We start from the raw sequence: 22,026 nt of genomic DNA on the forward strand, positions 1-22,026 counted from the left end.
TCTTGCACAAGGTCATCTCAACATCATCAGTTAATCCACCCACCCAGCTGGTCCAGCTATTTGAATCTTTGACCTTGCATCACAAGATCACCTCTGTCCTTACTTTGCCTCTTCTTTATAATGCAGAGTGACTGAATTCGAAACTCTCTGTTGATACCGTACTTGTATGTTAGTTGAGATCCAACTGGAAAAAAAACATTTTGAGCCTTTCTGACAAGTTAAATGCTTTTTGGGTGCCCAGTCCTGACTCACAACGATAAAGAAGTCAAGTACTGAAGATTTGTGTGATGGGAGGATGGAAGAAGAGGAGCTCCGCAGCACCTTTAAGTCACACCACCTTTTCTATGGGTCACTAACGATGAGCACAGCAAAGGGGCACTGAGAAACCACTGACACTCAACCCTCTTTAGCAAGACTCTTCGTTAGACAACACCATCAGAGATAATCCACTTCACCCTCTTCCCTCACTCACTAATTAATACACTGACTTAGACCAACAGGCAGGTAGGAGGGAAAACAAAGAGCGATTTCAACTTTGGGATCTGTAAGTCAGCATGACGCTGAGGGTTTGAAGAGGAGCGGAGGAGGCTGATCAAAGTCTTTTCACCGCACGGCTGCTTTAATCCTGCTGGTACTCTGTCAAACACCACAGAGCGACATAAACACCTTTTTATATATGAAGGATCAGCGGGTAGAAAGGTCACCCGACAGCATCGTCTGACATGGTGGTGCTGATGGTAGATGGAATCTGCAACTGTGTGTGTGTGTGTGTGTGTGTGTACTGAAGTGTCTGGTATGTGTGTATGGATTTCTAACAGGGCATGATTTGGCGGCAGGCTACTGTTCTCTGTAGTCACTCACACTGTCTGGATCAGGCACAGCATGCCGACATGGATTACAACACCAAAAAAATAATAGTAATAATGATAAAAAAAAAAAATGAATGAGCTCTATTGAGCTGTGGCAGAGTGCAAATTGTACTACATGATTAGCAGGTAATTACAAATTACAGTAATGTTGGGTACACTTATCTGTCTCACTGGCATTTAAGAAACTGGATGATTTGACTGCAAGTTGACAATATTCCAGACAGCGATCGATCAAAATGTACAAAAAAAACAAAACACATAATGAAGGTGGTTGTAATCGGTGAAACATCATGAAATCATTAATCTTCATCCTAACCATTATTACTCCCACTTACTGTGGGCGGTGCAGAAAATGAACAGTGATACGACAAGTACTAACCACATCACGTTTAAGGGCCCTAGATATTCACTGCAAAGCAAACAGAGGCAGATGAATTGTGTGTAACTGTAACCAAAAAGATCTGTGTTTATTTTCTTAAGGTAGCTCAGGGTGCGGCCATGCTGTCGCTGGTTGGCGCTCGATGAGTGCAGAGCTCCACTACATCACAGGAGCAGAGATGCTATCTGTCTGCAGTTGTGCTGCCTGGCTTCCAATGAAAACAGATTGCTGGATGTAAAGGCTTTGAGCAAATCCATCACCGGTGACTAAATATCTGCTGTGAGGAAACTGAGCCAGGACACTGTAGGTTTGCGCTTGGCCACCACTACGTTTTAATTCAATTTTGAGCCCCTGTCATACAATAAGAATGCGTTGCTCCAAAAATCTGGTGGCAACTACCTGGCTGCATGATACCGTTTAAACAAAGTGAGAAAATCAAAGCTGCAGTGAATCAAATATTATCAGTGAGAAGTGTGAACAAATATCCTTTGGAGCTACTGGAGGAGCATTTATCAGAAAAATGAACTATACTCAACAACAATAGGACCTTTTTCTTCATTTACCAAATTTGAAAACTAAACACTGAAGATAAGTTGATTCACTTATTAGTTGACGGAAAATGAATTGATAACAACCTAAAAATCAAAATCGTTTAAGTCATTTTAAAGCAGACATGTCAAAACATATCTGGTAGCAGCCTCTTAAATATGAGGATTCATGTTCTTTCCCTTTTGATATCAATTGAATAACATTGGGTTTTGGATCGTTTGCTGAACAAACAGGCAACTTGCAGATGACACCTTGATGTGTGAGAAATGGGAAATCTATTTCTGGACACTTGGACTAAACGATTAATCAAAATCATAATCGACAATGAAAATAATGATTTGTTGCCGTCCATCTAGCTTCTCTGCACTCCTAGAAGTCAATGCTCTGTGAATCCAAGGAGTCAATTATAAACGAATAAGTTCAGCTCCTTCAGGAGTTACACTAACCAGTTAGACATTCCTCTCTTTCTACGAGCATGCTATAATATGCTGATGTGATTAAATGCAATAAATCTAAGCGATGGTGAGATGAGGATAGTAACCAGAAGAGCATACCAAAGAGGAATAGTAATCATAATTGAGATTGAGCATTGCCCAGGTGAAGGCTGTTGGAGAGATTGCTCAACATCCAGGTTACCGCAAGACACATTTTCACTTCCCTCTGATTGGCTGTCTCTGCCATTATTCAGCATGTAGCAATTCTGGCAATGTTTATTGAGAAGTATTTGGACCAGGAGTGCCAGTGGCAGAGCTGTTCATGATTGGCTCTGCATGTAATAATGTTGGCTCATCACGCCACCTGGACTTTCCCCTGTGGAGTGAGACTGGGGAGTGTTTGTATTTAGCAAAGAACACTTTCAGTGAGTGTGTCAAAGTACATCCTAGTCATGCGTTTCTGTCTTCTATGTGGTAAAAATTTCTTTCGGCACGGCACAGGGGAGTGTGGGATGTTTTTGTTCTCATGCAACCTTTCTATTGTCATTGTGTGAAACAGCAGCAGGCCTTCGGTGGGGCGGAGAGAAGTAAGGGGAGGGAGTGTATAAGGAGAGGGGATGTGAAGGTGTAGAGAGGTGTGTCTCGCCTCAGGGGCCTACCTGCTGTTGTTTATCCTTTCCTTTCTTCTCTGAGCTGAAATACTAGCTCTCCTCAACTGTCTAAGGCAAGAAAAGGGAAATATCAAGAGGAGGAGGAAAGGTGGGCGGTGGCAAAACATGACAGGGGGAAGATGAGAGGAAGACAGAACACTTAATTGCGCATGGTTAGTCCGCGTTTTTTATCGCGGCTCAGTGAAATCCCCCACTCTACTGGGCAAAAACAAAAGGGCCTAAGTGTCAGATGCTTGGCGGAAACAGCAGATTGATTTCAGCCTTCAAATCCAAACATAGAGCTCATTCAAAGACAGAGAGGGCCAGGCAGGACTCCAGGCTAAAACTTGTACAGAAACAGGGGGAGGAACTTGTGGAATTCAAGGACAACCTGTGAGACAATGTGTGGGAGTGAGTGAGGTGCACTGATATTCTTAGCCCATGACAGCATGAGCTGATAGTGTTTTCTTTGCATGGGAGTATGGGATTTGTGGCTGTGTGTCAAGTGTTCCCACAGTGATGAACTGTAGTACAGTGAGGTCTGAAGTTTACGCACACACAGGGTTTCCACGGCTACTGGAACAGAGCACAATGCTGCCACAGCGACACTAACGATGACTGCAGCAACGGAGGCACGTGTTTGAAATTAAAGTTGTCTTTGTAGAGGTCAAAGTCACCCCATCCTCCCCCTCCTCTGACTGGCACTGCCACAGGCTTCCTGCTTAATCCGCGGGCCTTTGTACCATCAGAGAGGCCCTATAGTCGGGGATTTACATGGGCTGAATTCACACGGTGGGATCACTGAAAACGTACCTATAAACAAAGCCGGCGATACAAGAATGCAATCACATCTCCCAGCCGTCAGCCTGCAGAGATTATACAAATAGGCTTCACACTCGTTGTCACGAAAGCACCCTGCATAACCCAATGCATGCATATGCTCACTCACACACATTCATACACCCACAGACAAAAACACATCCTACACTATATCCCAACACATTAGCTCTCTTTTGTAAAGTGGTTTCCTAGAAAGCGCTTGGGCTGCAGGATTAATCGAAATACAATCCTTGTCTCGGTTCCCTGTGCGATCTCTTTTTTTTTATGAAAACGATTCTGCTGTGTTTGTATTAGCGGGGACATCCAATGCAAATCCAAAACAAATGCTCCAAATTTCTCCTTAAGCAGCGTAAAAATGACAAACTGTGCACAGAAAGAGGCGGCAGGACACTGACCTAAATAAAGTGTGAATGACACATTTTTGCTGTTCCTGAGAAGATTCTTCTTTTATTGCATTTTACTCCTCTGACAGAGTCATGGAAACTCAGCGATAGTGAGGAAGAGCAAAAAAATGTATCTACCCCCAATTCTGACAAAAATGCTGTGCTTTTACCCTAAAATGTTGTGCTGCTGTGTGCACCAATTCAAAGACGACGACGATGATCATTAAAAGCACCTACATTATTTTGAAACCAAAAGTAACACCGAAAATTAGTTTAAAAATACTGTGGAAAATTCTTGTGGCCTGATCACTCAAGCATTAAAGGATTGCTATGCAAATGCAACTCTATGCCTTCCTACAATGGTTCTTCATGTTGTGCTAACTGCCTAAAGTGTTGACAGTCGAGGCAGATATGTAGATTTACTGTATGATCAAGTCCGACAGTCTGTTTTTATCAATAATAAAATCATCATGCACAGTCTAAAGACTGTGAGGGTCGCTGGGGATCACGCAGGACTGAAGCAGCTCTCACCTGCTGGAGGTTGAAGGGTTTTTTTGGGGCACAAGTTACAAGATACTGGAAAACATTTTTCAAAGTGTTCTAGGGAGTAGACAACGCACTTAGCTGATTGCATATGAGCTGTCTGTTAAAAAAAAAAAAGCAGTATCTAATGATCATATTGCTTATGCTGTCTGCATGTAGACAATATGGATTACAAAACAATTTTTGTGTTAAGGAATGTGTGCCAATTGTGTGAATCACGGGGGGAAATTGTGCAGCCCTAGAAAGCACTACAGCCGACAGGACAGTTACACATTACCGGAGTGCTTTTGAGGAATGACACCAGAGGAGGGAGAGGTGGCGGCATGTACTCTGACATGCACAGAGAATTAAAAAAATAGGAGGTGACAGTGTGTAGAACTGTTGGAGACACTGATCGTATCCATCTCAATGGCACTCTTTGACTAAGCCAACTGCCCTCATACACATCTGACTTCAAAAGAGTCCTCATCCACCTCTCCTGGGAAAAGTACAGAGGTTTTGTACTTGACAGAGTGGGAAAGTATGTGTAATCTCTTGTGAAGTGATGACTGTTACACGGGCATCACATTCATTCATCACTCCGGGTCTTCAAACGGCCAGTCAGAGAGGATGTTGCATGTTTTGTGACTGCGTGAGGTTCACAAACGTCTTGCAACTTGTAGCTGCACATAGACAATGTTTAATGTGTAAAAGCGTCGGGTTAGTGTAAATCCTGGTTCTATGATAACAATCTGAGATCTTTCACTATGGGCATCGCCTTGGTGTTATGCAAATAAATACAAACCTGCAGAATGAGCTTCAACTTTTTCAACTTACAGTTCAATGTCAACTTTTGTGAAACTGGATTTATGAGGCTGATACCAATACCAATATCAAAGAGTTAAAAAATCTGCACAGCTGACAGTCACTCCAGATATTACTGTGTTTCAGAGTCGTTTAGGGGACCTGAAGAGCTAAACTGGGACGTTGCTGCAGCAGCAGAACACCTTTCATGGAAACACAGTGTATATATTAACATCAGTGACTTGCCATGCAAGCTACAGCTACAATAAATCAGGTTTGTTAAGACTGTCTCCTCACCACACCTGCTAAACTGTCACTCAGAGATGTCTCAGTGAATATGCATTAGGTGTTTGGGCCTGTGTGTGCTTGTGCTCTACAGGCCATAATGTCTGATAATATCTCAAAACTATGCATTTCCACAATTACAAAATACTTTACATGAATTTAAAAATCATTTGTAATTGTCTTGGGAATCGCATAATTTGTTCCAAACTTATTTATAGGTCATAAACAGTAATCTGATAATTTGTACTTGGAGATGTGTAAAACTGGTTTGACTCAATAGGGTTTGTGTGTGTCATCAAACTTGTAATACTGAATGAAGTTTCAAAACAAATGTTTTGGAGAGCATCCAACTGCAGCTGGCTTGCTAGGATTTTAGCCAGCTTTGAGGTACTGTACCATGAAGAGTAAAAATGAGTCCGCGGGCCTTGTTTTGGATGTCATGACACAATGATAACAAATTTGGTGTACAGAGTAAAACTGACATGTTAAAGCAATAACTGTGTAAATTGGGGTGCATCCAGTATTTCATCCCTTCATGCAGGGGCAGAAGCCACTGTGGGCTCATCTTTCATTTTCTCATTACAGTACACTAACAAAATATATGCTTTTGCACCAATTATTTGCCAAAATGTTATAATTTTCATCAGTGTGTTGCATGCAAAGTTTCAGCTGTGTCTGCATCATTTATATCTGTGCATGTATTATTACACATTTAAAAAAGCGAATTCAATGCAAGTTGCAAATTATTTGTGGTTCTTTTTTTATAAAAGTAGTTTCAGTGGCAGAAGAGGACCTGACATTCAGGAAAACAGGTGACAAGTTTTCTCACGGCATCGGTTCACTAAGTAAACAGTTACCTCAGACATAAACTTCCTTGCAACACTGCCTGGCACCGTCCCCAGTCCCTGCCTCCTCCCTTCTCCAAAGTGCGGCTTTACCTACTTTGTCCTGTCCATTCAACTTAGACAGCATTTCTGCTCGGTTTAAGAATCTTACAAATTCCATTAGTGGATATAGGATTAAGCATTAAGCTTTTTTAAAGCTGTTGCTCTTAATTAACTAAACAAACACGGCCTTCTATTTCACTTGACGTCTCGAGTGCTGCGGTATGTGCATGAGCTAATGCTAATTATTTCCTAACGAACAGAGCAAACAGGACTGCTGGCACGAGCAGGCAGACTGGGACTATTTTCCATGAGAAAACTTCACACGCGTGTATACAGAAAGTAACCACATGATCTCAATTACATAGGACACTAATTTAGGGAATGTAATTAACAGTAACAAATACCTGCACTGGGGAAACTATTAGTATGATATAAACAAGCTAACACAGTACACTGTTTACTCTATGTAATTATATATGATCTATGCCCGTTTCTGAACCTGTGTTAAACAAGTCAAAATAAAAAGGGGTCTGATGCAATTTTATTGAGGCTGTGTCTGAAGCAGGGCACACTTGTTTTCAAACCCCAGCAGTTGCAAGCTGATGGCAGAGTTGCATCTGGTGCAATCTTCATCTCTCTGTTGCAGCCATGGATTCCGTGTATGATCAGCAGTCAAGTTTTGACACGAGCAGTGTTTCAGATGAGGAATGCACCACTGGGGCCTTCACAAATATAAACGGGATTCATGCCATCAGGCCCACTCTGCACAACTAATTAAAAGCAAGGGGATTTTTTCCCTGAGTCATGAGCGACCAGGGAGGTATACAAGGAGAGAAGAGGTTCTCCTGATTTTCTTTCCTTTAATTTGTCTTAACCTACGGCTGCAAAATTCCCTTCAACTCTTTATTATATAGTGAGGACCACCTAAATGTCCAGCAGTGTTTGATGGAACAAATCAGACAAGAGACGACAGCAACATCAAAACATAAAATGCAAAGAAAAGTTACGTGTGGCATTTAAACCCACAATGCCTCAGTGCCACAGACTGATTTATCACCAGGATAATCCCAAGCATTAAAAATGTAAATATGTGAGTATGTACAGCTCATGCTGGGAAGCAACCACCAACATAGATGAACTGCAATAACAGTAAACTGATCACGTTATTTATTCCAGTGCAGCCGTCAGTCTATGTGAGCAATGTAGTCCGTGTTTACATTCCTGAAACTGGATGTGATGCTATCAGGTGGATGAGGGGGTGACCTGCAAGAGGGGATGTTTACGAGGTAAGCTACTATTATCTTACAAACATGCATGCCTGCAAAGCATGCAGCCATGCTCTGCTGAAAACCACTATTTCACTCCTTCATTTGACAAAATGTATTGACTTATCTATTCAACAGTATATATTTATTTATTTGCATCGCCAAAACACTGCAGATTCTGACCTATTTTGGTTTGATACAAAGAGCAAACAAACATACTGTCACTTTGTCTTCTACGTCTCTGGGCTTAATTCGAGTTAAACATCCAGGCAGACATCGAGGAACAGCTGCTCCAGGCTGACACGCCACTCAAAAACCACAAGCCCCTTAACATCTCATCTGGGGAAAGTACCTGTGTTATGTTTTCATCCTGTCTCATCACATTCACTGAAAAGTTTACCTGAGTTACAATTCAACCATGAGTGATTCACACTATGGGGCTCAATGACAGCAACTAACATGACATCAAACTGCACCTTCCTTGATTGTGTCAAATAAGGTTTGTTTTTGAAATGGCAGCTCCAAAGACTTTATTGAACAGAATACACAGGATATAAAGAAGTTGGGAAACAACTTGAACCTACCACTGATGACTTTCAGCACATGTAGGGTTCAGCCTCACTGCCTCCTCTCCAACTTTCTTCCCTAAGAGGAAAGACAAGATAGAAAACAGATGATGATGATGTTTCACTGAAACACAAATTCAACACAAGCAATTTACCCCGGACATTCTTTTTCACATGACAAGAGAACATAGCACGGATTAATAGAGTCAAGGAGTGTGTTGACTGAGAAAACACAACAGGATATACATGAATCAAGAAATGTCACTCGGTGCTGGATTAGAACAATAAAAACAGAAGTGATATGAAATGCAATCTAGGATGGGAGCTCACTTTTAAATCCTTCATCACTCAGTGGAAAGTGTCACATTCTTTCTGATCTATTAATATCTAAATGAATGTTAAATATGATGCCCCACTGCTTTAAATATCCATGTCTCTAACACTGTCAAATGCTTTGACACAGGTGTCTTTGCAGGAAGCACCTGCTCTGCTCTGATCAGAGGTGCATTGATGACGAGGGATTACAAAGAAACAGGTCAATCCAGTCTGAACTTCAGTTTAATCACAAAACAGCCTCTGTTTGAGGAAAAAAAAAAGCATTACACAAGACAAGCACGGAAAGTCATTGCTTGCTTTTAAAGGGCTGGTGGGAGCTCACTGAGAAAAATGTTTTGTCATCATGAAGTTGACTTTAAGACTGTCAGATGTTCTCTTTGTTGAGTGCAATTCTGTTTACAGTATGTGAAATAGATGTTCTGTAGCATGAAAAGACTAAAGTAAATCTAAAAAAAAGGTTAAAAAAATAAAATTAATATGTTTAAAAAAAGCATTTTTGAGTATATTTATCAAAATCCATGTCTTTTTTCTTCCTGTAAAATATTTTTTATGACTCATTCTGCACTCGAGGACATACGTTATTTGGATCAACCAGCTAAACCTGCCAATCATATAAAACCGCTCTGGATCATTAGCTTCCAGGTCATATGAAGCAGAGTCATATCCTGGTAGGAGGTGTGTGTTTGGATGTCAGCTTGCAAAAACCTACAAAAACTAAAGATGCTTTATCTCCCCTTACATTGTAACTTTAAAGGCCCAGTCCAGTTTGATGCACAGTGGTGCCTCAAGAACATTGATGTAAGTTGGAACAATGGAAATTGAGAATTGGGCCTTTTTGACTAGAATTTGACTAGAAATGTCTTTTACAGAGAACCAATATAATCAGTTTATTATATATCAGACTAGTAAGACAATTAATACTCAGACCTAATAACTGCTTTCCTTCTGAAATGGATGACTTAATTACAAGTAAGCTTGCTCTTTGATTAATTTCGACTGTGCAACACTTGAAAGATTATTCAAGCAGTAAATCCTACCTGGCCCATTGTAGACTGTTACACAGACAATTTAGAAATTTAGTCAAAGCTGCCAGACATTGTTTTTGCCAATTTTCCGAGGGCCAACAATTCAAACCAGCTGACTGAGGTCAATCAGAGTCTTGAATGGATTTGGGTTTTCCTCATGAGATACTGAAATTTGAGGTTTGGCCAATAAAACAGTTGTGGTTATGACATTTTAGCAGCTCACTTCCAGAGTGGAAAGCTCAGCAAATGAGCTATAAAACAAGGTAAAATAGACAATGTTAGATTACCAGTTTCTGCATGGATCTTCTTCTCTTCCAGAGCAGGGCTGATGTCATGAACATCACAGTAAGCTCTGGTTAGTCGCCAAAGAAATGTTGAGTTCTGCCCAAACTAGAAAAGTACATCAAAGTGTTAAGACACAGATTTGAGCTACAAGGGGTTGCATACATTCATTAATTCATTATACTGTATAACGGTGATTTACCACACCTCTTCTCTCTGCTCTAATAGGATGTCGAGACTTTCCCTTTTGTCAGATTCAGTGCCCTGACGTAAACGGTCGATCTTCTCAAGGAGGACAGATAACTTGTCCGCAGGCTGTTCTTCAACCCCCGGTTCTGCATCACTTAGCTCCTCTTCCTCAGAGTCTGTCAGTGCAGTCATATACCTGAAAGCACAAACACACACAGGGCACGACGTGTTAGTAAAAGGAAAGGTGTGGTTTCACTTTGCTGTCAGCAAGTCCACTTTGCTGATGTGGATTAGAAGCTGTACTGAATAGGTAGGTGGTTCCAATCACCAGACCAGACTGTTTCCATCCTGCCATCAGCAAGATGTGCAACTTGGCCTCATGAAGCATCAATAAACAGCCTAAACGTTGCCAGTTTCCCTGAATTACAAGAAGATGGCCCGTGTCCCGGTAACTCAATCAAAAACCATCTTCTGCCTGTGAGGTGGAATGAAAACACCTCAGCTGAGGAATTTTTCAGATCAATCAACATCCAGTCTTAACGAGCACTTTTACTGGCTGTTTTCTGCCAGGTGCTGATTTAAAGGATCAATCTTCACAACCTGTTTACACACAAATGGCACTGAGTTTGTTTACATAAGTGGGTCAATTAATTGTTTATAAATACTGGCTGTTAAGAAACTCTTGACGTCTGAACGTGGATACCTGAAGGCTTTTCTATGAACACAGTCAGACTTGTTTGTCAGGGTGAGGCACGCAACACTCGCATTAGACGTTTTATGGTGCCCTTTCAACTACTGTAAGTATGTACTAACACCCTAAGCTAACACTTAAAAAGCAGTAGTAAAAAAAATTGCTATATTAACAGTAAAGGTAGAAATGAAAGACATAGGCAAGGGTGAAAATATGAGAAGCCTTATGAGCAGTGTTGGCACCCGCTGGATGTGCGTCATTGGTGGTTAAGGGAATATTTTGGGCTGCGAGCCACGGTTCTGGAGGGATGTGTCAGAGCGGGCCGCAGACAGAAACACCAAGGACCCAACAGGTGCCTCGCGCCGCAGGCTGCTTCCTGACTCCACCCCACAACACACACCTTCAACCATGAGTGCTGTGATCACAGGAGTGATATGAGGGCATTTGAGCTGCGGAGAATTTTCTTCAGTCAAGAGTGGAACTGTCAAAAATAATGCACCACAGCTGACAAAAATCAACAAAAAGGACCTGCATTGGTGCTCTGAGATCAAGGAATTCTGTCCTCTTTTTCTAAGTTTAACGTTTACTTGTCTATTACCACCAAATGTATTCTACATTAAATGAAAATACATTTGCTTTATAGTGGGCCTCTGACATTTTTTCTTGGCAACTGTGACCAGAAGTGACAATTATGGGATAATGCAATGCTAAAAGATGGTGTAAAAGTAGCACAAGCAGAGAAGAGTCATATTGTTAGTGATTTGACTTGGTAATGTCATACAGAAATATCTAATAAATATCTATAAAACAGGATTTATTCCAACAGACAAAGGTCTTTTCCTTTTAAGTCAATATAAACATGTATAATCAAAGATGATGAAGGGCTCCTTCCTCGTTCAGTGAGGTGCTGCAGAGCAGTGGAGCACTCAGGTGGCCATAACATGTACAAATAAGACCTTTAAGGCCAATTCATGCTTCAGCTTTCCACTTTCCGAGTTCCACGTCCATGGACAGCTGTGGACTTGCACCACTTACACGGTTCAATTCATACTTTTCGGGGGTCTACGGACACAGATGCGCTTCACATGTGTGCACTAGTAAACAGGGTTGCAGCGTGATAACTTACCAGAGTTGTAAAATCTGTGAGTATTACAAACTGCTGTGCAGCGTTTTTCTGATCAGCCTTTAAACACAATAATCTGTTACTCCAACCGGACTTGCTGGATCATATTTCATTGTTTCACTAACACTTTAAACAACACGCCCACACCAACACAGCTCCTGTATTGTTTTACACAGGACTGTTTTTAATCTGAACGCAGCTGAGGAGTTTCTGTATGTTACTGAATAACAAGAAATGGTCAAAAAAAGAAAAGCGACAGCTTAATGAGAACAGGAACAGGCATTCCTGTTTGCTTTTCTGGCACATGCACATTTGGCGCGCTTCAAATGTGTTCAGTCCATGCAGTCACAAATTTTGGGCTGTGTGCGGACGTCCACAAAAGGATCCATGCGGAAATGGGCGGATGACGACATTACGTCTCGTGGACCAACGTGGACCCTCGCAGACATGGAAAATATGAATTGACCTTTATGGTCACTAGTTTTGCATAGCTTCCGGCTACAATCTTTGTTTATTAACGGCCTGTATAGATTTAACAGGAAACCTTTCTCTGTCAGAATAAATCATGATTTTTGTTACTTTACACTCACTTTCTCCCAGTTTAGCAATATATTCCCCACCCTGCAGTGAGTTCATATTTTCAACATTCTATCCTTAAAAAACTTTCTCAGTGGATCTTTGCCTGAAATGTCCAAATCATGGGAGACAAGCACGCAGCACCGTTTTACATAGTTATACAGTAGTTCTGTAACAAGGCCAGCAGGTCTCGGAGACTTCCCCTGCATGACTCCTTGAAAGATTCCTAAACCGCCAAAAACAGATGACATTTAGTCATATAAAGTGAGAACTCTGTGACCCATTGGATTTCATTCACACCCAGTGGCTTGGTAGGAAACAGAGAATCACTATAACTGTAAGAGACTTTACAGTATCTTTACTTTAATCTTCATCTGTTTTTATACCATCATTTTGGGATAGAATGCCAAAGCCTGTCTACAATCCTCCTCTCTACACTAACCCCTGAGTAAACCCTGAAACCTGCAGGCAAGGCTCAAACCATTTATTGGCCAATGCACCTCGGCTTAAAGAATCTGAATGGTTGTGCTTTTATGTTTACTCTGACTGTTGTGGTCTTCCTCTTTGTCTGCTTACACCATAATACAGAGAAATACCTGCAAAAAAAATAGGCCTGCCCTTCAGCTATGGTAAGACAGTCATTTCTTAAGACTTGTGTCATCATTCATTCTCTAATTCATTCATCCTTTTGTACTTTTATTCATTCAGCAGTCTGTTTTACCTCCCTCCCTGCAGTTATTTACTCAGTGGAGCTGGAGAGACAGGCAGCAGAGTACTAAGTGATCAGCGCATTCCTGTCACGCCATTCCACGGCTCATGAATCATTTGAGTTGAAAGAGAAAAGACGCTAAGGTTCTATTTGTATTACGGTGCGTGTTTACGTAATGTACGTATGTTTGTGCAGGAACCATTATTATCCTTGTAATGTTACTAGCGGTGCACGGCTCTGAAAGAACATGTCTAAATATTGTCATTGCCATTTCAACACTGACCAGGTACAGAATATACCAGCAGGTTCTTTTATGTCTCACACAGGACAAGAAGTGAGATTATTTTCTGCAGGCAAGTTCAGTTTGCAAGGGCAGAAAAAACAACATACTTATTCATACATGCAAAAAAAAAAAAATGAACAGAAAAACACGTACAATCTAACAAGTTTTAAAGATCAATAAATCACTGAAGTCATTAAAAAATATAAATGCAGCACATTTGATAGTTACGGTTTCACAATTTTCACATTTTATACATCATCTTTTATGTGTAAAACTCATTATAACAAGTCAGTACCAGTACCAGTCCTTTATAGTCCACTTTTTTATAAAGAAACAGTAAACTACATCTACCCTTGCTGTGTCAACCTCAAGCACTTAACAAACAACGTTAAGTTATCCAAGACTCGAAGGCTTTAACCTCCGTTTCAAGCAGGATGTGTGCTCACAAGGGGAGATCAGTCATTCAGTATAAATAACCCAAGGGGCAATGAAGGGAGCTCTCAATAGAGCTTAGCATAGGCAGTCTCTGTGGTTACACCATTCAAAACAAACCCGAGTTACCATCCCAACATCACCGGGCCTTGGAACATGCAACCCAGCTTATTCAGAGTGTATCTCTGGTGACAGGACCAAAGAACACCTTCTCTCTACAACAGTGGCTGAATGGAGAGTCCACTGATTTATTCTCTATCCCCCTCAAAGACTCAGCAGACTCTTTCGATGTTAACTCCCACTTTCCCACTACTGGGCTGTATAATAACCATGTAGCTGATAGGGCTGAACGAGTAATTGATTTCAAATCAAAATTGAAACTTGAAATCAAAATTTGAAACAATGCCATTGGCAAATTGCAAAGGCTGCAATTTAGGATATATGATACGTAGTGCGTCTAACCCAGGGTTTAAACTGCCGTGTCTATGGTTTCACAAATCCATGCCATCCTCCTTGTGCACCAGTCATGCTCACCAATCAGAAGTGGCCAAAGGCAATTGCATATACGCCCACCGACAAACATGTGAAACCCATCGAAAATGTTACATTCGTAGTGCAGAAAAATGGCCTCCATTGAGCCAGAAGCAGCGTTGGACAATTTAGTCCCAAAGAAAAGCAGCACTTCGGTGGTATGGGAGTATTTCCTGTTTGAGACAACAGATGTGAAAGAAGGTACTGTGCAAGGGCTGTCGTGGAACAGTCACCACATCATGAGCCAAAACCACAAACCTATATCACCACTTGAAAAAGCGCCACCGGCAGCTATATGACAAGTGTACGGCCAAAAAGCCAAGTGAAAGTAGTGATGCTCTAGCCCAGTCTAGTAAAACTATTTCAGAGTTGTTTGTGACTGTTACTCTGTATGAAAAGGGTTCGTGAAAGGTGGTAACAAATGCCATAACGCACTACCTCGCTAAAGACATGGTGTCGATTAACACCGTGACCAAAGAAGATGCTGGATAAAAGATATGCAATTCCCTCCTGTCCATACTTCACTCAAGTTGCCCTCCCAGTGCTGTACATAGAATGTAGGAAAAAAGTTGAGACAGGGCTGAAAAATGTACAGTATTACCCCACAACAATCTTGTGGTCAAGCAGGACGACTGAGCCATACCTAAGTCTCACCGTACACTTCATAAATGATGACTTTTATTTGAAGAATCGCTGCCTGCGAACGGCATACTTTCCTATTGACCACATGGGAGAGAATACTGGTCATGGACCAAAAGAGCGTTTGTCCAGCTGCTGTCTGAAAGAAGAGGGCCAGACGTGCATCACCACTGATAATGGATCAAACGTTATCAAACTAATCAATCAATGGACCAGGCTTCAGTGTTTTGGCCGCAGGCTGCATCTTGCGAATGTTAAGTATAGGCCTCTCTCTCTCCCTGTGTGTTTGTGTGTATGTTTTTGTGTGTCTTACTCTTGTTGATTGTATTGCTTTCTGTGAAGAACTTTGTGCTCTTGCTAGAAAAGTGCTATACAAGTAAAGTTAATATCATTATTATTGTTGTTGTTACATTTTCATTTCAGGATCTTTTTTTTCTTTTTCAGAAAATGCTGTGAAAGATGACGTAAGAGTAAATCGGGCAACAGGACTCTGTAAACAGCCTTTTCTCACACAGTTGGAAAAAGAAGACTGCACTGAGTGAGGCACAGCGAGAGTTAAATCTGTTGGAGCGCTTGTTGATTACAGTGTCCAACAAGATGGGGCTAAAGGCAGAGGATGATTGGAAGGGTGTTGGAGCAGAGCAAGATTATTCATTCAAGACTAACTACATAAGTGCAGAGAATGTCCCAAACATCAAAGCAAGAGTGAAGACTGAAACATAACAGGTGGCACGAAAGGTAACGTCTTGTTTTTATGTGCAGTTTAGTGAATACCAGATGCCACATGCAATGTAAGTTAATGTATTTTGATTCCACTGATTGGCAATTTTTTTCAAACATTTACATAAAAGAACTTAACAGCTCTCATCTCTGTGTTTTGCAGGAGAAGAGAGCTTGTGTCAGCACGACAGACGCCGTTCTTCAAAGTGCAGCAGAGGCAGAGCCATCAGCTCTCAAGAAGAGAAAGCAATCATTGGGCAGCTTCTTTAAGAGCAGGGCTGTGCCCCCTGCTTCATCCACTGTTCAGTTGGAGGAGGCTATGGAAGCTGAGCTGAACAGCTACCTGATGACTTCTTCCATTAACGGAGATGAAGATCCCCTGGCCTGGTGAAAGGTACACAATGTTAACTTGCTGAACCAATGCTGAGCAAACTGGCCCGCAAATTCCTGTGCATACCAGCCACGAGTTTGCCATCAGAGAGAGTGTTTGGTGCTGGGGGCAATGTAGTCACGTGTCAGCGTTCATATCTGAAACCAGCAGAGGTTGACATGCTGGTTATCTTGAGAAAAGAGTGAGTGCTGAGAAGAAGTAGAGAGGTCAGGGAAGAAAGTATTATGTAAGGCTTCTGTTGTTTGGAGTCATTTTAAGATTTTATTTGTTCTGCACTTTATCCTATAGTGGTAGCCTTTGTGGAAAAAATGTTCAAAAGTTAAATGCTGGTTATCAACAAATAAATGTTTTAGCTGAATGTGCAATATTTAAATATTTTGTGTAACATTTATATTCCTATTTCTATTATTATATTTAGTCTTCACTTTTTTGATAATTATTCTTTGGTTTTAAAAATGTGTAAGTTAAATGCTGGATATCAGTACATAATGTTCTATTGATTACAGATGCAATATTTAGATGCTGCTCCTGAGCCATTGGTGAATGACCTTCCTATTTCAATGTCAGAGACTGTTTACAGGAAGGTCCTATTATTTTCTTATTGGAATTGTTATATTTTTTTATTATTATTACTTTATTTATTTAACTTAACACAGTCACAGCTTTTGTGATAATTGTTCTACGTTCGATTGTTCTATGCCAAAAAATGCAATAAATACATGTTGGAAGCAATTCATATCTTTAAGTTCTCATCCTTGCATTAGAATATAGAGCAGTTAATATTTTGATGGCATCTCATGTGGTAATGCTCCATCACATGTTTTAAATATATTACACAATGAAGAACTGAAGCTTGACTTTAAAAAATTGTATCGCAAATTTCAATTGTAATATCTGTCAGAAAAATCACAATTAGATATTTTCCCCAAATCATTCAGGCCTAGTCACTGATCACATCATTGGGTTTCTACCTATGCCTCTGTGAACAATAACCTGTGATTCATTTGTCACAGACAGATGATGACATTACATGTCAATAATGAATGCAATAATTCATCTGGTATGTTCATGTCATCACACTGGTTCCATTTACACTAGGCAGCCATAAATAGCTCTTATGTTAGGATGCCGTAACACTTTGTTCCCAAAATAGCAGATGGAAGAAACACATTTGGAAATTTGAGGTTTGTACACAACTGTATACATATGACGCTTTGGCTTGCCAAAAGGCAAACAGGCAAGAAAGACATCTGAAGCAGCAGGTGCAGGTGGGATGACACCAGCACTTAACAGAGACTGAAACTCAGGGAATGACTAAGCAACAGAAAAGAAATATGAGAGATAAAGAGTCATAGTTGGTGAGAGTGACTTAAAAAAAGTTTACCTCTCTAATACTGGTAATAATATATATCAGGACAGCTAAGCATCCAGCGGAACTCAACAGTTCATATTATTTATGCATAGAACTGCTAAAAGGTGAAATATTCTTTTCTACCTTGAAGATGTAAAATATTAAAAATATATTGAATGCTTTGCCTACTGTTGTGCTGAGGAATAGTGCAGAGCTCAACCACTACAAGTGTGGAACGGTCTGCTGCAGAAAAGTTAGAAAAACGCTTGATTATGTTATCCTAGATTCCACTATACAGTCATTTCAAATACAGAACACATATTAGTATGGCTTATTATCTCCTTTTAAGTTGTAACAGCAAACTTGTTCCCAAACAGTTGTCTATTTACACTTCCAGGTGCCACCTTGCAACATCAGTGTTCAAATGGAGTCGTGTTTCTGGCCACCTGGTGAATAGAAGTCCAATATTGAGTCTCCTTTTTGCTCTGTTTTTGTCTCCACCACCTTCTGAAGGAAACATGTCGATCTTTAGCTGCTAAATGCTCCACTATGTTCAGCAGTTAGTCGCGAACTTTGTTTATCTGCTATTTGGTGCTGGACAGGTAAAACAGCTGCCTGCTACAGGTGAAAACGACACTATGATAGTAGTGAGAGCAAACCAAAACATTAAAGTTGCAGGCCAAAAAATAAAAACAATGAGTTGAAAGATGTTAAAACTCTCCATAGAACAGACAAACAGCAGAGTCCAATTAAAAATCTCCATAGGTTCATCACTAAACGTGACCCATTTCCCATACAGGTAGTCATGTGATCCATTGTTAACATAAAAATATTTAGTATAGCACCCTTAATGCATCACAGAAAATAGGAGAAAAACTATTCAGGGAGCTTAATCAACATTTCATTGATCGACAAATTTACATGAAAGAGCCTTTTGCAGTCGAGGTTGTCCAATCATAGAAACAGAGACATTAAAGGGGAAATGATGGGGAGATGTTGGTGGTCAGGGTCAAACTCGACAGATGTGGATCACAGACCGGCCAGGGTGACAGTGGACACATCAGACAGCTGAAAGTGTCTGCTCTGTGTACATATCTGTATACACTGTACTCTAAAAACTCAAGTCAATAAATGCGTTTGTTTGGCTAAATACCACTCACTGAAGAATAAATTCAAGGATATAGATGGGAACGTCTTGAATACTGACAGCTGTGGAGCAAAACTTCCCATGACGTCACAGCGAAGTTAGACTAAAGCTTTTACGCACAAAGCAGACAATGTGCTCCTTTTTACTTTCTAAACATTACTGTGTGTTGATCAGGCTTGCCCGTCACTAAACAAAACCGCTTGAATCTGCTTAAATCAACAACTATCCGATGTCATAAATGCAAATTTTTTGGACAAGGAAAAAAGAAGTGGTAATGTCCTTGAGCTACAGCGACGACGTGATATGAATAAACTCAGTGGGAACTGTTCAAGGAATTACAAGTTCCTACAAGACACGTTTAAATGAGGCCTCTGACAGCTTGGCACACAGACAGAGTGATTGATGGGTATCCTTACCTGCAGAGAGGTAGCTCTGAGGAAGCCGCTGTGACACATGAGGAGTGAATGGAGTAAACAGCTCAAACTTTCAACATTTCGGTGGCTATGTCTACATCTCAACTGTTTTGACCAGCACTACCCTCCTCCATAATTTTGACATTATGTCCCACTAACTGCTCTGTTGTTTGTGAACGTTTCTGCAGAAGCAATTTGCTTTGTTAAATAGACTCAGGTTGGAACATATTTGCCAACACTGGACACAGCTGAGATATCTCTGTAAACATACAAGACTAAGTTGGTTTAGAAAAATAATAGTTTATATATTTTTATTAATCAAATGCAATTAGGAAACTAGAAAAACACTTTAGCACAAATATTAGAAAACCATTAAGCTTAAAAGCAATAAACTTCAGAGAGGCATAGAAACAGAACTTTGTTATGTTCTGCAGCACAGCTTGCTGCAGGATTTGTTGAAGGCCCTGTCCACACTTGAATGATGTCCCCTGTTGGAAATCTGTCGCCCCACTACTAGTTGTTTACACACATTTAGTAGATGTTGTTTCTATGATCTATTTAATCAGGCATTGATTCTATACCATCTCACAGGACCTAATGATGGGTTCCACTTGTTTTGTTGCAATAAAATGTCACTGCCATGTTTGCAAACTTACATTTTGCACAAAGCAATAAATACACTAACCTTGCTAATCTCAAAAATATTCTTAAGCCTTTAGATTTCAACTAACGTGCAACAAACATTGAGCAAAAACTATTACCCAACCCTTGGCATCACAGCTCTTATGTTGTGTGGAGATATTGTGCTCAAACACTTCCAAGCCAGCCGAACAGACATGAAGAGCCCTTTAAATGGATGTGAGGATTAGGGCTGTAACCGGCTCCTCTGGGGGGGGGACACTATACATTCCCTAAGGAGCTGGAATTTCTTCACTACACCATTCCCACTAACCCCCCCCCCCCCCCCCCCCAAACACACACACACACACACCCTCAGCTCATCCAAATAACAGAGCGGCAGGAAAGGCTCTTTAATTATGGGGGGTGTGTGCGTGATGTGATTTCTTTTAAAGCATAATAACCCCAGCTGTAATTAAGAGCATTTGATGTGGCCGACGGCTGTCACTCAAGACCTATGAATCACATCTGCTAGAGGGCAGCCTTACACTTCATAACACTTTCATACCTAACGTAAGTAGAGACGGGGTGACCTGAAATGTTTATCCATCATCAACGACTCATATGATATGGTGATAATACCTGTCCACTAGCCATCTTATGTCCAATGCCAACAAATGTGCTATGATCTGGAATATTTTAAGGTGATACCAGCACCAGCAGAACAGTTCTGTGTCACTCCTGATTTGAGAAATATAAGTCGCAACACATTTTTCCACATAAATAGTATTGAAAAAAGTTTGTAATTGACTTTTATCTGAGTATGTGTGTTGATGGGCATGTGTATCTGGTTGCATCTTAAGTAGAAGAAGTATCTGAAACATTATATAAACATTATATAACAACTGATGTTGGCTTCTTTCTTGGAAAAAAATATTAACCTACTTAACCCAACCTTTGTGTGGAATATGATTCTTGGAAAACACACACTGTGATTAAAACTGATCAATTATCCATGGCGCAATGGATGTTCAGTTGGACTATTTTGTGTTGTTGTGGTTGTAAAAAACTGCTTGAAGGCGATTGATTGATTGCGAGGACAGTTACAGAGATGGGGAGGAGCTGAGCAGCTCTGATCTAAGGCTCACTGCACACCTAAAACTGTGTGGTTAGGATGTAAAAGCAGCTGCGCTCAATGTTATGATGTCTTCTTGGCACTGCGCATACACCACTTCCTACACAAAGGAAGCTTAGGTCAATCCAGGCTAAGTATTCCAATGGCAGACAAAATGTCCCTCCAGGTCTCTGTGTGCAGAAAAAAAAAAAAATCCGATCTCATCTTTCTTTGATTTGATCACCAGGTTTGCTACAGTTTCTGAGTCGCGTGTAGAGAATGCATTCAGTCATGTCCAAGAAAAACTTTGCCTCACTGCTGAAAACATTAAAGCCTTGACTTAATCATCATCATTTAACTGGTGATATTTGTTTTTTTAAGATGAGTTTTTAAGTGGTAGTCCATTCAAAAGAAACTCATCTGTTGTTTATGTTATCTTAGATTGGCATGAGTTCAAGGTAGGCTATTTGGCTGTGGATAGAGGTGGATGACTGGGCATGTGGTCCTTGATTAGTCTACTGTTCTCAGCAGCACCTGAGGCAAATGTACGCACTGTCATAACTATAATTTAGCACATAAAACGAGCAAGTGCATATAACTGGTGAGGTAGGGTATGCACGACATGTTTGCTTCACATACTGATTGACAGGTGAGTCTATTTGATTAAAGTGGAAATTAGTTTGAAATCAAGTTACAATGTCATGTCAGTTGGCCACCTGTTGAATAAAAGTATTTCTTTCTTGTTTGTCTGCTGCGGTTATTTTCATTAAAGCTGGACTGGGGCCTGCTTAAATTTGGGGCTATTGATGATATAAAAAATTAGGAACAACAACAAGATCCTGATACTAATATAGCACAGAAATGCACATACATGCAAGGATCACTTAGATTTTTGTTATCAGATAGATGTGACAAATATGTATACTGTATCAGAGTCAAATACTTTACAGTTGAACAATAAACTCCTGAACAGCGTCCACACCGATGTCTGCTCAGCTCAACAGACGTGCCAGCTCATGAGCT

The 22,026-nt window shown here is 40.6% G+C and overlaps 1 protein-coding gene across 1 annotated transcript in view; it reads right to left on the bottom strand.

The window, feature by feature from the left end:
* The window catches only part of LOC121912248 (regulator of microtubule dynamics protein 2), a 31,705-nt gene that overhangs the window by 5,112 nt on the left and 4,567 nt on the right, over positions 1 to 22,026 (bottom strand). The window contains exons 3-5 of the mRNA XM_042434419.1: positions 10,284 to 10,461; positions 10,082 to 10,184; positions 8,452 to 8,512 (exon numbers count right to left, since the gene is read on the bottom strand). Of these exons, the coding sequence (XP_042290353.1) occupies positions 8,452 to 8,512; positions 10,082 to 10,184; positions 10,284 to 10,461 (342 nt within the window). The remainder of the gene's footprint in view (positions 1 to 8,451; positions 8,513 to 10,081; positions 10,185 to 10,283; positions 10,462 to 22,026) is intronic.

This window comes from Thunnus maccoyii, chromosome 14 (genome assembly GCF_910596095.1).
Source record: "Thunnus maccoyii chromosome 14, fThuMac1.1, whole genome shotgun sequence".
NCBI classification, from domain to species: Eukaryota; Metazoa; Chordata; class Actinopteri; order Scombriformes; family Scombridae; genus Thunnus; species Thunnus maccoyii.